The 16451-nt window shown below is 42.5% G+C and overlaps 1 protein-coding gene across 1 annotated transcript in view; it reads left to right on the forward strand.

Moving 5' to 3' along the window:
• LOC142138731 (protein phosphatase 1 regulatory subunit 12B-like) overlaps window positions 1–16451 on the forward strand; it is a 233301-nt gene that overhangs the window by 62365 nt on the left and 154485 nt on the right. The window contains exon 2 of the mRNA XM_075195611.1: window positions 10597–10613. Within this exon, the coding sequence (XP_075051712.1) occupies window positions 10597–10613 (17 nt within the window). The remainder of the gene's footprint in view (window positions 1–10596; window positions 10614–16451) is intronic.

A 16451-nucleotide genomic window follows, 5' to 3' on the forward strand; every position in this document is an offset into this window, starting at 1 on the left:
AAGGAGCTATTGCTCAGCAAGTTGTCCGCTGAACTAGGCCTTGGCTTGACGACGTGTCCTCCTTCAGTTTCTAAAGCAGCTGCTGCTCGTAAAAAATTAAATTATCCAAAAAGAAGCAGGGAAGACGCAGAGGGCAGACCAGAACAGTTTAACATCTGGGCTGGTTTGAAGGATTTTTCCAAAAAATGTGGGACCATGCCCTTAACTCCATCTAATATGAGTATTAACATGTAATGGATGGTGGAGGATTATTTTCAAGAGGTAATTGATATGGAAATGTCAGACAATCCCTTTCCTTACAGGGAAGAAAAGCAGGCCATTTGGAAACCCATGTACAAACTTGCTTTGCAATACCTAAGCTGCCCACCCTCCAGTGTGTACTCTGAATGAGTGTTCAGCACAGCCGGGAACTTAGTCAGTGATGGCCGTAGCAGGTTACTTCCCAAAAATGTGGAGAAAATGATGTTTAGAAAAATGAACTACATCTTCCACGAGGAAGGCCTTCACCATCAAAGACATCCAAGCACTGACTGTTCTCTTATGGCGGATTCAAGCGGCGATGAATCGATAGTCTGTGATGATGACGTACTGATGAGGGTGAAGCTGTAGCTCCAGATGATGACGATAACATGTTTTTAAAACTTTTTATTTAAGTCTAGGGTGCAATCTACCCCCAAAGAGGAAAGGGACTTGGGGCATTTCCATATCACGTACCGTCTTGAAAGGCTGCTGTTTTGGGAATTTCTTAGTATGGGTAGGGTGTGATACACAGGCTGACCCCAAACTGCCTTTGTCCATTTCAAATAATGTTGTACAGTCTATAACGGCTGAATTTTTTAGGAATTTTCTACAAGTGGAGGGAGGCCTATAGAGACAGAAACCAAACTGTTTTTGTCCATTTCAATTTATATTGTACAGTCTATAACGGCTGAATTTTTTTGTATTTTCTACAAGTGGAGGGGGGCCTAAAGAGACAGAAACCAAACTGCCTTTGTCCATTTCAATTAATATTGTACAGTCTATAACGGCTGAATTTGTTTCTATTTTCTACAAGTGGAGGGGGGCCTAGAGAGACAGAAACCAAACTGCCTTTGTCCATTTCAATTAATATTGTACAGTCTATAACGGCTGAATTTGTTTGTATTTTCTACAAGTGGAGGGGGGCGTAAAGAGACAGAAACCAAACTGCCTTTGTCCATTTCAATTAATATTGTACAGTCTATAACGGCTGAATTTGTTTGTATTTTCTACAAGTGGAGGGGGACCTAGAGAGACAGAAACCAAACTGCCTTTGTCCATTTCTTTACATATTTAACTATAAGTGTAGGGTGTACTATACGCCCAAAGACGATGCCTGCATTGCCAATATGCATAGATGGAGAGGAAGACAATCTGGTTTGTGTGTAGAATTAATGAAGGCCTACCTACCAGAAATTAAACTGTTTTTTGGATAATTTATTAGCTTTACAATTACATTAATTATCCAAGAAACAGGTGGAGCACTAAATTTGGTTATTTTATGCCTAAAAACATTGATTTTTCAACAAAATAGCAAAACAAAACCAAGCAAAACCAAAGCACACAATGGTGGTTTTGCAATACCAAAACCAAAACAAGACGGTAATCCAGATCCAAAACCAAAACCAAAACACGAGGGTCAGTGAGCATCTCTACTTTGAGTGTTCACAAGTTTGACAAAGTTACAGTTTTTTTACAATTTGGTAAAACATGCCCCATTTTAAAGATAGTGGATTTCAGCAAAGTTTATTCCGTTGCACATGTCAGATAGAGTCTTTTGCTGGGTGTTGTATATGTGGCTTCACTTGGGAGCACAAATATGGCTCTGTGTTCCCCCGCATACCGATTTTGATTTGTAAACTACAGACAAATTAGAGATATTTACTGGCTGTAGGTGGGCTGGTTAGTGTTTTGGGTCTGAGGGGAGGCACACTGTATAATTTTTAGCCCTGGCATCGCTTTTATTTCAAAGTTTATCTCTCAGTGCGATGCCAGAAGAATGGATGGGGAATGCACTGAGAAAGCAATTCCGGGAGTGGAATGCACTCAGCCATCCATTCTGTCAGCTGGAATGGATGGTGAATGCACTCAGCCATCCATTCCGGCAGCTGGAATGGATGGGGAATGCACTCAGCCATCCATTCTTGCCGGAATGGATGGCGAATACACTCAGCACACCATTCCAGCAGCCGGAATGGATGGGGAATGCACTCAGCACTCCATTCCTGCATACATGAAGTCAGTTCTAACAGATAACTGTAATGTATAGGAGTAATCTCCAATACTCTATCTATCTATGGAAGTATGTAGCAAAGTTGATCCCCATATTCCAGAGAAGATATCTGTGTAGCATACCAAAATGCAGTCTACAGGCCTAGAAAAGACAGGCATCTTTACTCAAGACCCAGCAAGCAGCAGAGGGCGCTATATTAAGTAAACTAATTCCGGCATTCCGGCAGTTCCATATTGAACCCAAAGGGCCAAAATATCAGCAAACATCATACACTTGACAGTGGCATTTATTACAAAGGTGTCTGTAAGGAAAAGAGGCTTATTTTACACAAACGTACTAATGGAACATTTGTTATTATATGGGCACAGTCGTGCCCTTATATTAAGGTTACATGTAAAAAACGACATTCTGCCATTGGAAATCTGTGAGAGGGGGGGCATGGTGTTTGAGGCTCTACATCTTAAAATGTATTAAAGCTATTAAGGTGGAATTGTCAAAGTCCTGATTGGAAGTATCTGACAGGGTAAGGCAGAATTAGCAATAGGGTTAGAACTTCGTCTCTCCTCTCTGTACCCACTGTACAATTACTCTCTGAAAAAATTGAGGATAATGTTTTTTGCAGTCACCAATTACTCTGCAAAAGACTATAAACATTATCCTCAATTTTTTCACATGATTTATACAGGTGCGTCTTATACAGTGATGCGTCATATACATGGGGAAATAAGGTATGTCAAAATTTAGGCTGAGCCACAATATCTTTGATTTATTTTCTATGTAAAATGGGTCTTGTATCCGCACATCTTTCTTATTGTATGTTAACCACACTGCTTAAAAACGCTACTCAGAATAATACTGCTACATTTTCACTTTTAACGGCAGAACTGTTTGAAAATAGAGCTAGCGAACTTTTACAATAGAGACACTTTGGAACTCAATACATATATAGATAAATTATTGATTCCACACTCGCAAGAGTGTTGGGGAGGAAATGAGCTAAGCTCATTGCGCATCGGAGCTGCTACTGTGTAGAAGCTCCGATACGCAATGAACTTAGTTCATTGCATTAGGTCTATTTATAGTAATAGGGGATTTTCCCACGCTAGCTCATTGCGTATTGGAACTCCTGCTAGGTAGGAGCTGTTTGCGGCGGCTCCTCCCTTTTTTAATTTTTCTTCAATCAAGCAAGAAGATACGTGGATCTCAAAAATATTGGGCCCCCCTGGCCGAAGAACAGAAGACTGCAATCAACAATGGGCCCGCCCTGTGCAGAAGAACTAAAGAGATTTCAAGCATGGACATTTGGAAGTACAAATTTATTTGGGACAGGGGCAAGCATGGACATTTGGATACAAATGTATTTTTGAATTTGTTTACAACCATTTTTGGATTGAAAGCTGCAGACAAGAAAAGAAAACTTCATTGGTGAGTATATCGGAGATTTATTATTTTTAATAAAATATATGGTGTAAATGAGGGTGTTCACTGTCATTATTGTGGGTTTATTATTTTTAATAAATGTTAGTGGTTGTAATGAGAGTGTTGTGATTTTGTTAACATTTTATTTTGTGGAACTACAGGTCCCAGCCAGCCCTGGTTGTCAGGGCTTGTTGTCACTTGTGGTTCTCCAAGTGCCAACATGCCCTGGCTGCCGTGGGTATGCTGGTGCTTGTAGTTATACAAGTAACAGCATGCCCACACTATTTGGGGCAACCTGGCTGGCTGGGACTTGTAGTTCCACAAAACAAAATGGCGTCTGTTTGTTTTTTTATGACTTATATCGTCGTTATTACCCTACACCCTCCGCCCAGAGGTGTAGGAAGAGCCCTAGTGCTATCAGCTCTGGGCTGGGTGTCGTTTTTTTTCGGTGGACCCCACTCCCTAGGGAATCCAGCCCAGCGCTGAACAGCCTGGGGTTGGTTAGTCATTATGGCACGGGGACCCCTGCCGCGTGTCCCCCTGCTATAGTGCCTCCAACCCCGGCTGGTTTGCCTACTGCTGGTTCCATGAAAATAGGGGGGACCCCATGCAATTTTTTTCCCCGATTTTCACAGAACCAGCAGTAGGCTGGCAGCACTAGGGTTAAGACTAAATAGAGGGGGGACCCCACACTTTTTTTGATCTATTTTTAACACTTTTGACAGCTGCAGGAGCTCCAGCTCTATTGCAGAACAGTGTAACAGTGATGTGTTTATACAACACGCTTCTAGCAAGCAGCATGTTGCTGGCATGTTTGAAAGCAAACTCTCCTGAGTTTGTTTAATCGCAGCTTCATACATTTGAGACTTGTATAGCTGCAGTGGCAAACAGGCCCTAAACTACGATGAAGCTAAACTAAGAAAATGTAATAGTACTGCATGTGTGTATTCCAGTGAACACACAAATCTGTGAATTAGCAACTCCACCATTTTGTGAGTGACAGCAATCTCACTCCATGATAGTGCTGCATCTGCAGCTAACCACAGAATGTGATGGAATACCATGTCTGTATTGCGCAAGTAACACGTCCATTAAGGTTTCTGCCTTAATCATCGTAATTTCATTGCTTTTTGGAGTTTGAGTGGAAGAGTTTCAATAGTTTTCTTACATTTTAGATGGTGTGTAAGGAACCTTAATCGGACATGTTAAACCGTAAGGTTTTTTGTCTATGGAATATATATATGTGTGTGTGTGTGTGTGTGTGTGTGTGTATGTGTGTGTGTATCATCATCATCACCAATTATTTATATAGCGCCACTGATTTCGCAGCGCTGTACAGAGAACTCATTCACATCAGTCTCTGCCCCATTGGAGCTTACAGTCTAAATTCCCTAACATGCACAGACAGAGAGAGAGAGAGAGAGAGAGAGAGAGAGAGACTAGGGTCAATTTTGATAGCAGCAAATTAACCTACTAGTATGTTTTTTGGAGTGTGGGAGGAAACCGGAGAACCCAGAGAAAAACCACGCAAACACAGGGAGAACATACAAACTTCACACAGATAAGGTCATGGTCGGGAATTGAACTCATGACCCCAGTGCTGTGAGGCAGAAGTGCTATCCACTTAGCCACCGTGCTGCGTGCGTGTGTGTGTGTGTGTGTGTGTGTTTGGATATGTGTGTGTGTGTTTGGATATGTGTGTGTTTGTATATGTGTGTGTGTGTGTGTATATATGTGTGTGTGTATATATGTGTGTGTTTGTATATGTGTGTGTATATGTGTGTGTGTTTGTATATATCATGCTTGCCAACCATTGGTAAGTTAATTTCGGGAGATCCCAGGCAGGGGGGCGTGGTTGGAAGATGGGTGGGGCGGGGCACGGTAATTTGCGTCATTTTGGCTCTGCCCCCGCGTCAAAATGCCGTTTTTGTAGCGGGGGGCAGGGCCAAAATGACGTGATTCACCGCGAACTGCGTCATTTTGAGGAGCAAGATGCCATATGCCGGATATTTGCCTGCTCTCTCGGGAGCCCGGGAGACCTACCCAAATTTCGGGAGTCTCCCGGACATTCCGGGAGAGTTGGCAAGTATGGTCTATATAGGTGTATGTGTGCGTGTTTGTATATGTGTGTGTGTGTTTGTATATGTGAAACAGTTTTTGAAATTGCAGCTGCATGACACAGCTCACAAAAGCTAATAATTGTAACCGTTTTGTTTTTTTATTATTTCTTTTTGTTTTAAACTTCCCACCAGGAATGTGTGTTTTGCCCAGTATTGTTAGTAGAGATGGGCGGGTCCGGTTCTCCGAGAACCGAACCCACCCGAACTTTGGGTATCCGAGTACCGAGCTGAGCAGCTCGGTACTCTCCCGCCCATTCCGAATCCAAATCGAGGCCGAACGTCATTGTGACGTCGTTGGATCTCGGGGCTCGGTTCTCGCGATACTTCAACTTTATAAATACACGCCTCCACAGCAATCCATCGCCATTTGACAGAGGGAGAGAGCAGGGTGTAGTCATAGGCTAATTAGAGCAGGGACAGAGAATACAATATTGTTCTTGCAATTGCTCTAACCAAAATCGCTAGTGCAGAGAGGAGGATAGAGGTTTATTATTTTTTCTTCATATTTGGCACTCCCCAGCGCTTTTGGGGTGTCCCCCATAATTGTGCATAAATATTTCTGGCTGTCAAAAGTCATATCTGTCAGCAGTATCTACTAAATAATTTTTAGCACTCCTCAGTGCTTTTGGGGTGTCCTCCCTAATTGTGCATTAATATTTCTGGCTGTCAAAAGTCATATCTGTCAGCAGTATCTACTAAATAATTTTTAGCACTCCTCAGTGCTTTTGGGGTGTCCTCCCTAATTGTGCATTAATATTTCTGGCTGTCAAAAGTCATATCTGTCAGCAGTATCTACTAAATAATTTTAAGCACTCCTCAGTGCTTTTGGGGTGTCCTCCCTAATTGTGCATTAATATTTCTGGCTGTCAAAAGTCATATCTGTCAGCAGTATCTACTAAATAATTTTTAGCACTCCTCAGTGCTTTTGGGGTGTCCTCCCTAATTGTGCATTAATATTTCTGGCTGTCAAAAGTCATATCTGTCAGCAGTATCTACTAAATAATTTTTAGCACTCCTCAGTGCTTTTGGGGTGTCCTCCCTAATTGTGCATTAATATTTCTGGCTGTCAAAAGTCATATCTGTCAGCAGTATCTACTAAATAATTTTAAGCACTCCTCAGTGCTTTTGGGGTGTCCTCCCTAATTGTGCATTAATATTTCTGGCTGTCAAAAGTCATATCTGTCAGCAGTATCTACTAAATAATTTTTAGCACTCCTCAGTGCTTTTGGGGTGTCCTCCCTAATTGTGCATTAATATTTCTGGCTGTCAAAAGACATATCTGTCAGCAGTATCTACTAAATAATTTTTAGCACTCCTCAGTGCTTTTGGGGTGTCCTCCCTAATTGTGCATTAATATTTCTGGCTGTCAAAAGTCATATCTGTCAGCAGTATCTACTAAATAATTTTTAGCACTCCTCAGTGCTTTTGGGGTGTCCTCCCTAATTGTGCATTAATATTTCTGGCTGTCAAAAGTCATATCTGTCAGCAGTATCTACTAAATAATTTTTAGCACTCCTCAGTGCTTTTGGGGTGTCCTCTCTAATTGTGCATTAATATTTCTGGCTGTCAAAAGTCATATCTGTCAGCAGTATCTACTAAATAATTTTAAGCACTCCTCAGTGCTTTTGGGGTGTCCTCCCTAATTGTGCATTAATATTTCTGGCTGTCAAAAGTCATATCTGTCAGCAGTATCTACTAAATAATTTTAAGCACTCCTCAGTGCTTTTGGGGTGTCCTCCCTAATTGTGCATTAATATTTCTGGCTGTCAAAAGTCATATCTGTCAGCAGTATCTACTAAATAATTTTAAGCACTCCTCAGTGCTTTTGGGGTGTCCTCCCTAATTGTGCATTAATATTTCTGGCTGTCAAAAGTCATATCTGTCAGCAGTATCTACTAAATAATTTTTAGCACTCCTCAGTGCTTTTGGGGTGTCCTCCCTAATTGTGCATTAATATTTCTGGCTGTCAAAAGTCATATCTGTCAGCAGTATCTACTAAATAATTTTAAGCACTCCTCAGTGCTTTTGGGGTGTCCTCCCTAATTGTGCATTAATATTTCTGGCTGTCAAAAGTCATATCTGTCAGCAGTATCTACTAAATAATTTTAAGCACTCCTCAGTGCTTTTGGGGTGTCCTCCCTAATTGTGCATTAATATTTCTGGCTGTCAAAAGTCATATCTGTCAGCAGTATCTACTAAATAATTTTAAGCACTCCTCAGTGCTTTTGGTGTGTCCTCCCTAATTGTGCATTAATATTTCTGGCTGTCAAAAGTCATATCTGTCAGCAGTATCTACTAAATAATTTTAAGCACTCCTCAGTGCTTTTGGGGTGTCCTCCCTAATTGTGCATTAATATTTCTGGCTGTCAAAAGTCATATCTGTCAGCAGTATCTACTAAATAATTTTTAGCACTCCTCAGTGCTTTTGGGGTGTCCTCCCTAATTGTGCATTAATATTTCTGGCTGTCAAAAGTCATATTTGTCAGCAGTATCTACTAAATAATTTTAAGCACTCCTCAGTGCTTTTGGGGTGTCCTCCCTAATTGTGCATTAATATTTCTGGCTGTCAAAAGTCATATCTGTCAGCAGTATCTACTAAATAATTTTTAGCACTCCTCAGTGCTTTTGGGGTGTCCTCCCTAATTGTGCATTAATATTTCTGGCTGTCAAAAGTCATATCTGTCAGCAGTATCTACTAAATAATTTTAAGCACTCCTCAGTGCTTTTGGGGTGTCCTCCCTAATTGTGCATTAATATTTCTGGCTGTCAAAAGTCATATCTGTCAGCAGTATCTACTAAATAATTTTTAGCACTCCTCAGTGCTTTTGGGGTGTCCTCCCTAATTGTGCATTAATATTTCTGGCTGTCAAAAGTCATATCTGTCAGCAGTATCTACTAAATAATTTTAAGCACTCCTCAGTGCTTTTGGGGTGTCCTCCCTAATTGTGCATTAATATTTCTGGCTGTCAAAAGTCATATCTGTCAGCAGTATCTACTAAATAATTTTAAGCACTCCTCAGTGCTTTTGGGGTGTCCTCCCTAATTGTGCATTAATATTTCTGGCTGTCAAAAGTCATATCTGTCAGCAGTATCTACTAAATAATTTTTAGCACTCCTCAGTGCTTTTGGGGTGTCCTCCCTAATTGTGCATTAATATTTCTGGCTGTCAAAAGTCATATCTGTCAGCAGTATCTACTAAATAATTTTTAGCACTCCCCAGTGGTTTGCGCTCAGAATGGATTCAAAGCAGTCCACATATGATCTGAATGAGCAACCAGGTTCTGTCACCAGTCCTGATGTTAGTGTTCCCAGTACGTCATCTGGCCAAGGCGATGTCAAACAACAGAGTGTTTTCAAATTAGTGCAAAAAACAAAAACCCCAAAAAATTTTACTGTATTGAAGCGAAAAAGAAGTGTAACTGAGCAAAAGTTAAGTGACGATAAAAAAAAAATTGCAAGCATGCCATTCTACACACGCAGTGGCAAAGAGAGAATGAGGCCTTCACCTTTGGCTATTAGTGGCAGATCCCAAAAAGTTACCCAGCCTACAATTGGTGCACAACTACTGTTACGCGTCAAAGCGGAGCTGCAAGATAACAGTGAGGCATTACAGGAGAATATTTGCTCTGATTCACAAATGACAACAATCCCTGTGGAGAGCCCATCCAACAGTGGGATGTCTAATCGTGAGCATTCTGCTGATGTGTGCCTTAATAGCCCGAGTGTAGCCGGTGATACCCAAATTGAGGATGCCACTTTGGAATTAGAAGAGGATGAGGGGGAGATTTGTGTAGGCGACGAGGGCGCTAATGATTGCCTTTCTCAATTTCTATTTATATTCTAGATTATATAACGGCTGAATAGTTTACTATTTTACTCCTAGTGGAGAGAGGATCTGATGCAGACAGATACCAAACTGCCTTTGTCCATTTCAATTTATATTGTACAGTATATAACGGCTGAATTTATTAGTATTTTATACAAGTGGAGGGGGGCCTAGAGAGACAGAAACCAAACTGGCTTTCTCCATGTCAATTAATATTGTACAGTCTATAACGGCTGGATTTTTTTGTATTTTATACAAGTGGAGGGGGGCCTAGAGAGACAGAAACCAAACTGGCTTTCTCCATGTCAATTAATATTGTACAGTCTATAATGGCTGAATTTTTTGGTATTTTATACAAGTGGAGGGGGGCCTTGAGAGACAGAAACCAAACTGGCTTTTTCCATTTCTTTACATATTTAACTATAAGTGTAGGGTGTAATATACATTCAAAGACGATGGCTGCATTGCCAATATGCATAGATGGAGAGGAAGACAATCTGTTTTGTGTGTAGAATAGGCCTACCAACGAAGAATTAAACTGTTTTTTTGGATGATTTATTACCTCAACAATTAGATTACTTGTCTCTAAAAGTTGGAGCACTAAATTGGGTTAATTTAGGCCCAAAAACATGGATTTTCCAAAAAAATTGCAAAACAAAACAAAACAAAACCAAAACCAAAACCAAAACACGCAATGGCAGTTTTGCAAAAGCAAAACCAAAACCAAAACACGACGGTAATCCAGATCCAAAACCGAATCCAAAACCAAAACACGGGGGTCAGTGACCATCTCTAATTGTTAGTACAATTTAAATGTGAGGTTTTTTTTTTTTATATATTAGAAAATCCATTTTGCTTTTCATTTCTTGTCTTTGTATATGTTGACTGCTTTTATTATTAATAGGAACACTCAATATATTTGGCTTTTATAAACTGATACATTTCACTATAACTAATGTGTTTTTATCTCTCTTTCACAGCATGAAAGATTAGCAAGGTAAGTTGTTTTTTTTTGTTTGTTTTGTTGAACTGTGTCACTGCGGATCATGTCATGCTACTGTTGTTTAGGAATATTAAGTCAGCGTGGGCCTTATTCATTAAGGTATGCAAAACTAATGTATTGTGCATTTTTTTTATATTCAACTAGAAGCGATTTGAAGAAATGTTCTTGTTGACTATGGGTCTAGGTTTGCTCTGCATACACTGCACTTGTTGTATTGAGAAAGACACCACACACTGCAGGATACGTAGAATGCATATGTGCAATATAAAGCCCAGCAGAACGCACCGAAAAAAAGTGTTCAATTATTGTCACCTGTTAACAATATAATCATGAATGAAAGAAAACATTTATCAGGATATTATTCATGTCTACTGTAGATAAAATTTATATTTTTACAGTTGCAAAAACATGCATACAACACCATCATCATCATTCGAGAGTATCTCTTGATACTCTCCTATCACCCCTTCCCTCTCTGGCCTGCCCTGATCAGGCGTCCTCTCTCTACAACCAATCCCTCACTACTGCCCTGGACACCGTTGCCCCAGCCTCTTCCATCCGAAGTCGTCGCCTTATTTCCCAACCCTGGCACTCCAAACACACTCGCTCCCTCCAAAAGTGCTCTCGCACAGCCGAACGCCTCTGGAGAAAATCTCGTTCCCTGGCTGACTTCCTTCACTTCAAATTCATCCTCTCCTCTTTCTGCTCTGCCCTGTCCCTCGCTAAACAATCCTTCTTTAAGTCACTCATTTCTTCTCAGTCCTCCAATCCCCGCCACCTCTTTGCCACTTTCAACTCCCTCCTCTCCCCCCCTCCCACTGACCCGCCTTCCCTCTCTGCTTCTGACTTCGCCTCCTTTTTCTCTTCCAAAATTGAAGCCATCAGACTGAACATCTCCTCCACCCACCCCTCATCGCTTCACCTCCCGCCATCAACCAGCTGTGGTGCTCCTTCATCCCCACATCAGGTGAAGAAGTTCGCTCCCTTATTCTTTCCTCTCCACCCTCTACCTGTCCTCTCGATCCCATCCCCTCCCACCTCCTTCGCTCTCTCTCTCCTACTGCCTGCTCTTACCTCGCACACCTCTTCAACCTATCACTCTCCTCTGGTGTTGTCCCATCCTCATTCAAACACGCTTTTATCTCCCCTATCCTCAAGAAACCCAATTTTGACCCCACCTCTCTTGCTAACTACCGCCCTATCTCTCTTCTCCCATATGCCTCCAAATTACTTGAGCGGATTGTCTGCAGCCGCCTCACCAAACACCTCTCTGACAACTCCCTCCTTGATCCTCTCCAATCCGGCTACCGCCCCCTCCACTCCATCGAAACAGCCCTGGCAAAAGTTACTAATGATCTCCTATTAGCCAAATCCAAGGGTCACTATTCCATACTCATCCTCCTTGACCTCTCCGTGGCCTTTGACACCGTCGACCACCCCCTCCTGCTGCAAACTCTTCTCTCTCTTGGCCTCTCTGGCTCTGTCCATGCCTGGTTCACCTCATACCTTGCCAACCGCTCCTTCTCTGTATCCACGTCTGGTTCTTCCTCCACCCCCTCCCCTCTCCCTGTTGGAGTCCCTCAGGGCTCTGTTCTTGGCCCCTACTCTTTTCGCTCTATACTTCCTCCCTTGGAGCTCTCATCTCCTCGTTCGGTCTTCAGTATCACCTTTATGCTGATGATATTAAACTCTACATCTCTTCTCCTCCCTCCTCTCTCGTGTAACTGACTGCCTCTCTGCCATCTCCTCCTGGATGTCCTCACGCTTTCTTAAAATTAACATCTCCAAAACTGAACTCATTGTCTTTCCCCCACCCAGACTCTCTTCCCACCATAACCTCTCTATCGTTGTTAACAACTCCACTATCTCCTCTGTCACCCAACTCCGCTGCCTGGGAGTCACTAACGACTCCTCTCTCTCTTTTGCCCCCCACATTGAATCCCTTGCCCAAGCCTGTCGCTTCCAACTCCGTAACATTGCCCGCATCCGTCCCTTCCTCTCTCAAGATGCCACCAAAACTATCATCCATGCTCTCATCATCTCCCGCCTCGACTACTGCAACCTCCTCCTTACTGGCCTCCCCTGCTCCCACCTCGTCCCCATATGCTCTATACTCAATGCAGCTGCGAGACTCATCTTCCTCTCACGCCGCTCCTCCTCTGCCTCCTCTCTCTGTCTTGCCTTACACTGGCTCCCCTTCCCCTTCAGAATCCTTTTCAAACTCCTTACCACCACCTACAAGGCTCTCTCCCAGTCTACTGCCCCTTACATCTCTAACCTCCTCTCCATTCACACTCCCGCCCGCTCCCTGCGCTCGGCCAATGATCGCCGCCTCTCCTCCACTCTGATCACCGTTTCCCACTCCAGAATCCAAGACTTCTCCCGCGCTGCCCCCCTTCACTGGAACGACCTCCCTCGCTCCATCCGTCTCTCACCCAATCTGTGCTCCTTCAAGCGGGCACTTAAAACTCACCTGTTACTCAAGGCCTACCAACCTTCCACTTAGCCTCTCATCTCCTCTGTTTCTCCCCTGGCCCCTTTTCTCCCCCCTTTGCTTCACTGGCTCCCTTCAGTGCCTGATTTGTTTACCCTCCCTTAGGATGTAAGCTCGTATGAGCAGGGCCCCCCCCTTCCTTTCTGTCTCCATACCTGTTCTTCCGCTCTGTCTCTACTGTATTTGCCTGCCCGGAGTTTCTGGAGAACTGGTACTTTGCGTTTATTGTTCTGTACTGTTTTACCCTGTATAGTCTACTGTTCGTACTGTGTACGGCGCTGCGGAAACCTTGTGGCGCCTTACAAATAAACGATAATAATAATAATAATAATTCGACACTTACACCTGACCTGTAGCTGGTGCAAGTGATAAAACATCTACCTCAGAGATGCTCAAAACTTGAATTTTAAACTACTGCGTGTGCTCGTCCATGGCACGCCCTTACTGTACATTGACTACAGGCATACGCTTCCTCCCTCACCTGTTCCGCTCCTGAAATAGTTGGCTGTCCGAAGTGTCCTTTGTGTTCAAAGATGAATTGGATGTTCTTTCGTTCATTGTTTACGGACCAAGTCCATTTCTGGGCACACGCAGTTCAATTCAACACAAAATATGACACGTATTGGCATTAACGTTTCTCAATGAATCAGGCCCTAGAAGTTTTATAAAAAAAAACAACACATAACATAGAGTGGCCTAGTCATGTTGAATTTACAATTAACCTTACCCCACTGAGAGCTTATTTATCAATTCAAGGAAAGATATGGGAACTGGGACAGTGCAATATTCTCATATTTTTCGGCACTACATACCAAGCAATTTGTCACTGCTAATTTTCTTTCCACCATGCAGCGAAAAATATCCCCTGGGTGATTTTGTAATATGTGACCTGGATCATCCGGACACATTATTCATCCCACGGTTCAGTAACTGCTCGTGATGGATGGAAATTTCTGATCATGACACCTGGGTTAAGTTCATGGCAGTTGACAGTAGGTATGAAATGAAATATTTAAGTCACTTCATTATTGCAAAATAGTGTCTCTTATGGAGATATCGTAACATTAGGTTGTTTCCAAAAAAGTATTTCAAAAGGTGAGAGGTTAAGTGGGGGCCGTGGTGGTAGCTGATGCAATGTACTACCAAAGATAAAACCTCTTGTCATGCCAGAACCGTTTCACTCATCCTTTTGCTTAGGTTTAATGGTACAATAAAAAATAAACTTTCTACTTTTCTACTTGCCTGTGGGGGTAGAATGTATGTAATTTACTTTTAATAGCCATCACATCACACATGATTTTAAAAACTAGTCATGAAAAATGGGTACCTCTCAATGATTTTGGGGATACCATATCGATAGACGAATTCCTGCATAAGTTTCTTTACTGTGAAAGTTGTAGTACATCTTGCTGATGGATAAGCTTAAACCCAACTAGGAAGACCTCAACACATCAACACATACCAACACATACTGTTGGGTAACTGTATGAAATCAATTTAGATCGTCTGGAAAGGGCCTTCTGCAAGAGAGATATGGGATGGTTCTGTAGGTTTAGGCTTTCCTTCATTCATTATCAGGCATGTATGAAACCACTTTCTTACCTGTATGAGAGGAGAAGCCTGAAGCAGACCATTGTTGCTTCTGCTATGTTGTCCACATTTTCACAACCCATCTGGGTCCACACCTCTTAAACTTCCTTCTTGCCTTTGCCTGTTGTAAACAGAACTTCAAAATCATCATTATCACCATTTATTTATAACGCACCACTCATTCTGCAGTGCTGTACAGAGAACTCATTCACATCAGTCCCTGCCCCATTGGAGCTTGCAGTATAAATTCCTTAACATACACACACAGACAGACTAGGATCAATTTTGATAGCAGCCAATTAACCTACTAGTATGTTTTTGGAGTATGGGAGGAAACCGGAGCACCCGGAGGAAACCCACTCAAACACGGGGAGAACATACAAACTCCACACAGATAAGGCCATGGTCGGGAATTGAACTCATGACCCCAGCGCTGTGAGGCAGAAGTGCTAACCACTTAGCCACCGTGCTGCACACCTCTTAAACTTCCTTCCGGCCTTTGCCTGTTGAAAACAGAACTGTTACTTTTCTGTTAGTTTCTGTTTTGTTTTACAATTTCAAAATACATAAGGCCATCAAGCTTCAATGTTTGCCTCTAAGAGGGTGCTTGTTTAGCTGCCTCATCTGCTCATTTTGTTACCTGTGCACCTGGGTCTGTACTGCTTGTATGAGCCTGGCACTTGATAACTGCTATCTTACTGGGTAGCATGATCTAATAACTGATGTATTTGTTTAGAATGGGCCACAGGAGTGCCTGCTGCAATCAGTCAGGAAATTTTAAAGGCATCAGAGGGTGCCCAAATCGTAATCTACACCAAAAACATATCCGCTGTCTGTGGCGCCCCAATTTCTTCAATTTGTACTGATTGGGGTGGTCCTAACGAAACTGCTTCCATAATTACAGCATCATTTACCACTACATAACCAGTGCATAACTCCCCTGATTCCTGTCTGTGACAGCTACCATCTGTGTAGAATGTTATTTTTTAATCTTCAAAAGGAGTTTCTTTGATGTCTGGCCTTGCTATGAGTGACTGGCTAATACATGTATTCCCATGATTGTCTTCAATTTATAGGTAAAAATCACTCAAAACATGTAGGGCGCTATTTTCATCATCACTGTCAACTTGTCCTTTTGTATTTTACACCCTCTGTGCCACATGGGGCACATGTGGGAGGAAAGTTGCTGGGCTAAGTGTATTCCACCTCTTAATTGTGGTATTTGGTGGAGCTAAAAGGGCCAGTTCCCACCAGGTGAACCTTGCTAGGATACATGTCTGGTTTGGGCCGAGGACAGTAGAGCTGCTACTTACTGCATGTGGTATTTTTAAGGTTAGGTCGGGACCCAAAACAATATTTTGGGATCTGTCTACTAGAAGCACTGCTGCTGTAACAACCCTAAGACTAGTTTGTAGTGATTTGCTGTGTGTCTAGTGCACTTGTGAGGATTCTTACCTTCTCCGTGCTCCTGTGTCCCATTCTGACAGCCGCACGGCACATCCGGGTTTGCGGCAGGGCCAGTCACATGACTCCTTGGCGGAGATGATCACATGATCCCGCGGTGGGGAGTTTAAAATCCATTCCTATATAAAAGAGAGGCTCTGACGCTAAAAGTGTGTCAGAGCAACAGGTTACTTACCTACTGACTCCAATGAGTTCTGTGATTCCACAGTCTGCTGATTCTATCCTGTCTACCAGACCCAGCTTGCCTGCTGTTAACGCTCCTCGAATCTTCCTTCTCCTGTTCA

The sequence above is a fragment of the Mixophyes fleayi genome, chromosome 2, assembly GCF_038048845.1.
Source record: "Mixophyes fleayi isolate aMixFle1 chromosome 2, aMixFle1.hap1, whole genome shotgun sequence".
Lineage (NCBI taxonomy): Eukaryota > Metazoa > Chordata > Amphibia > Anura > Limnodynastidae > Mixophyes > Mixophyes fleayi.